The following is a 2,500-nucleotide window of genomic DNA, read 5'->3' as shown; positions in this document are numbered from 1 at the left end:
GGGGGATATATATTAAATAAAAGGGGGGAAATAGAGAAAGCGTGAAGAAAAATAAAGATAGCGAAAAAAAAATACCTCAAACGTGACAGCTGATTCCGCCACGACGCCACAGCACCGGACGAGAAGTTACGCAACACGACTCTCATCTCGCCATAGATTTTCTTAGTCTCCGCCTCTTTCTCTCTCTCTCTCTCTCTCTCTCTCTCTCTCTCTCTCTCTCTCTCTCGCTCTCTCTCTCTCTCTCTCTCTCTCTCTCTCTCTCTCTCTCTCTCTCTCTCTCTCTCTCTCTCTCTCTCTCTCTCTCTCTCTCTCTCTCTCGGCCCCCTCCTACTCTTCCTCTTCCTACTCCTACTCCTACTCCTCTTTTTCTTTTCCTGTTATTATTTTTTTCTCCTCTCTGCTCTTTCTCTTCCTCCCCTCTTCTCTTTCTTTTCTCTTCTCTTTCTCTTCCTATTCCTATTTTTCTTTTCTTCCTCCTCATCCTTCTCCTCCCCCTCCTCCTCTTTTCTTTCTTCCTTCTCTCCCAGTTCCTTTTCTTACTCCTCCTACTACAACAACTAATATTACTGCTATTACTACTACTACTACTACTACTACTACTACTACTACTACTACTACTACTTCCCTCTTCTTCATCTTGTTTTCTTCGTTTTCATTCATTTTGTTTTTCCCTTCATATCTCAGAGGGGGGAATCTGGAGCGCCGATAACCCCCCGTCAAGGTAACGCCAAACATGTCGACACAAACTGATAAAAACAGAGATAAAAGATAAGGATAACTAGTTAATGCAAGTAATGGTGGAGCCTCCCATCCCCCCTCCCCCGGAGAGAGAGGGGGGGAGGGAGGGAGGGAGAGAGAGAGAAGAAGGAGTAAGGGTGGGAGAAGAGAGGGAGGGAGAGAGAGAGAGAGAGAGAGAGAGAGAGAGAGAGAGAGAGAGAGAGAGAGAGAGAGAGAGAGAGAGAGAGAGAGAGAGAGAGAGAGAGAGAGAGAGAGAGAGAGGTGGGAGAAGAAGAGTAGAGAGAGAGAACACATGAGTGCGAGTGAGAAGATAGCGAAAGAGAGAGAGAGAGAGAGCATATGAGTGAGAAGGAGAGTGAGAGTGAGTGAGAGGATAGCAATAGAGAGAGAGAGAGAGAGAGAGAGAGTAGGGGAGGAGGGAGAGAGTAAGACCTGGCAGCGATGGAGAGGCGGGGAGGAGAGGGAGAGGGAGAGGGAGGGAGGGAGGGGGATGGGGGAGAGTGCCACGAGTGTATATAAGGGCAGGGCCAACCCGGTGCCAGCAAGAGTAGACGAGAGACGCGTTCACAGAGAGAGAGAGACCTTTGGTGCGAGTTCGGGCTTCGGCCCCCTGTAGCGTTTAAGTTGAAGAACATCCGCCATCGCCTCGGGAGAGAAGAGAGAGAGAGAGAGAGGGAGAGAGGGGGAGAGAACAGCCGGATAACTATTGAAGAACGAACGAGAGAGCTAGAAGGTGGGAGATCGAAGGAGAGAGAGAGACGCCTCGGGAGAGAAGAGAGAGAGAGAGGGAGAGAACAGCCGGATAACTATTGAAGAACGAACGAGAGAGAGCTAGAAGGTGGGAGATCGAAGGAGAGAGAGAGAGAGTAGAAGAAGAGGGGAAAAACGAAAGAGATTTAGAGAGGAATCCCGAAAGAAGGAAGAAAAGGATCGGGGGGAAAAGGAGAGAGAGAGAGAAAAAAAAAACAAATAGGAAGATAGAAGTGTAAGGCGAGAAGAGTTAGAGAAGAAGAAGAAGGAGAAGAAGAAAAGGCGAGAAGCCCCCCAAGACAGACAAGATGGAGGTCCTGGCCAAATCCCTGGCTGCTGCCCCACGACTCCTCATGCTGTGTAAGCCCTGTGTCGCACGCCCGCACACGCCCGCTCCCACGCCCATCCACGAGCGCCACATGGCCCATGACTCCATCTCCACCTCCTCCTCCACCACTTCCTCCACCACCTCCCTCCAACCCCAACAAATCGAGAGTCCCTTTGCTACTAACAAAACTAACGACTTACTCAAAGGTAGAAGGACAACTAACAAACTAACGGCTTGCTCTTGTTACGTAAATAGTGTTAATCATGTTCATAATAAATTAATTTAGTTTTCATTTTGTTATTTTATTCGGTTTGATCATGTTTACGGGTTTAGGCTATATTTGAGTGGATTTATTATTATTTATTATTTATTATTGATATTGTTATCACTATGTTTATTTATTTTTTTATTGTTATTACCATTACTGTTATTATAATCATTATTATGATAATAATGATTCTGATAATAATAATAATTATTATCATTATGATGATATTATTATTGACATTATTATTATTATTATTATTATTATTATTAACCAGAATATTTTACCTGTTCTTCCGCCTATTTTGATTTCTTATTTGATGAGTTTCTTTTGGAAATATTTAGGCCTATTTTGAATATGCAAGTCAATGATATTTTGGTGATAATTGTTAGGAGTCGCTAATTAAGATTTTGCTATTT

The 2,500-nt window shown here is 44.4% G+C and overlaps 1 protein-coding gene across 4 annotated transcripts in view; it reads left to right on the top strand.

Moving 5' to 3' along the window:
- Nucleotides 1–2,500, top strand: part of LOC113827405 (thiosulfate:glutathione sulfurtransferase) — an 81,520-nt gene that overhangs the window by 39,124 nt on the left and 39,896 nt on the right. Inside the window, exon 1 of one of the 4 annotated variants that reach the window (XM_027380289.2) lies at nt 1,278–2,022. The exons of 2 other annotated variants lie outside the window; for them this stretch is intronic. In XM_027380289.2, coding sequence (XP_027236090.2) covers nt 1,797–2,022 — 226 coding nt within the window. In that variant the 5' untranslated portion in view covers nt 1,278–1,796. Of the gene's footprint in view, nt 1–1,277; nt 2,023–2,500 lie in introns of those variants that run through there. One more of the 4 variants, XM_027380303.2, reaches the window with a different exon arrangement.

This window comes from Penaeus vannamei, chromosome 4 (assembly GCF_042767895.1).
Source record: "Penaeus vannamei isolate JL-2024 chromosome 4, ASM4276789v1, whole genome shotgun sequence".
Taxonomy (NCBI): Eukaryota; Metazoa; Arthropoda; class Malacostraca; order Decapoda; family Penaeidae; genus Penaeus; species Penaeus vannamei.
Note: the sequence above shows the minus strand (reverse complement) of the source record. Positions and strands in the feature narration are given on the sequence as shown.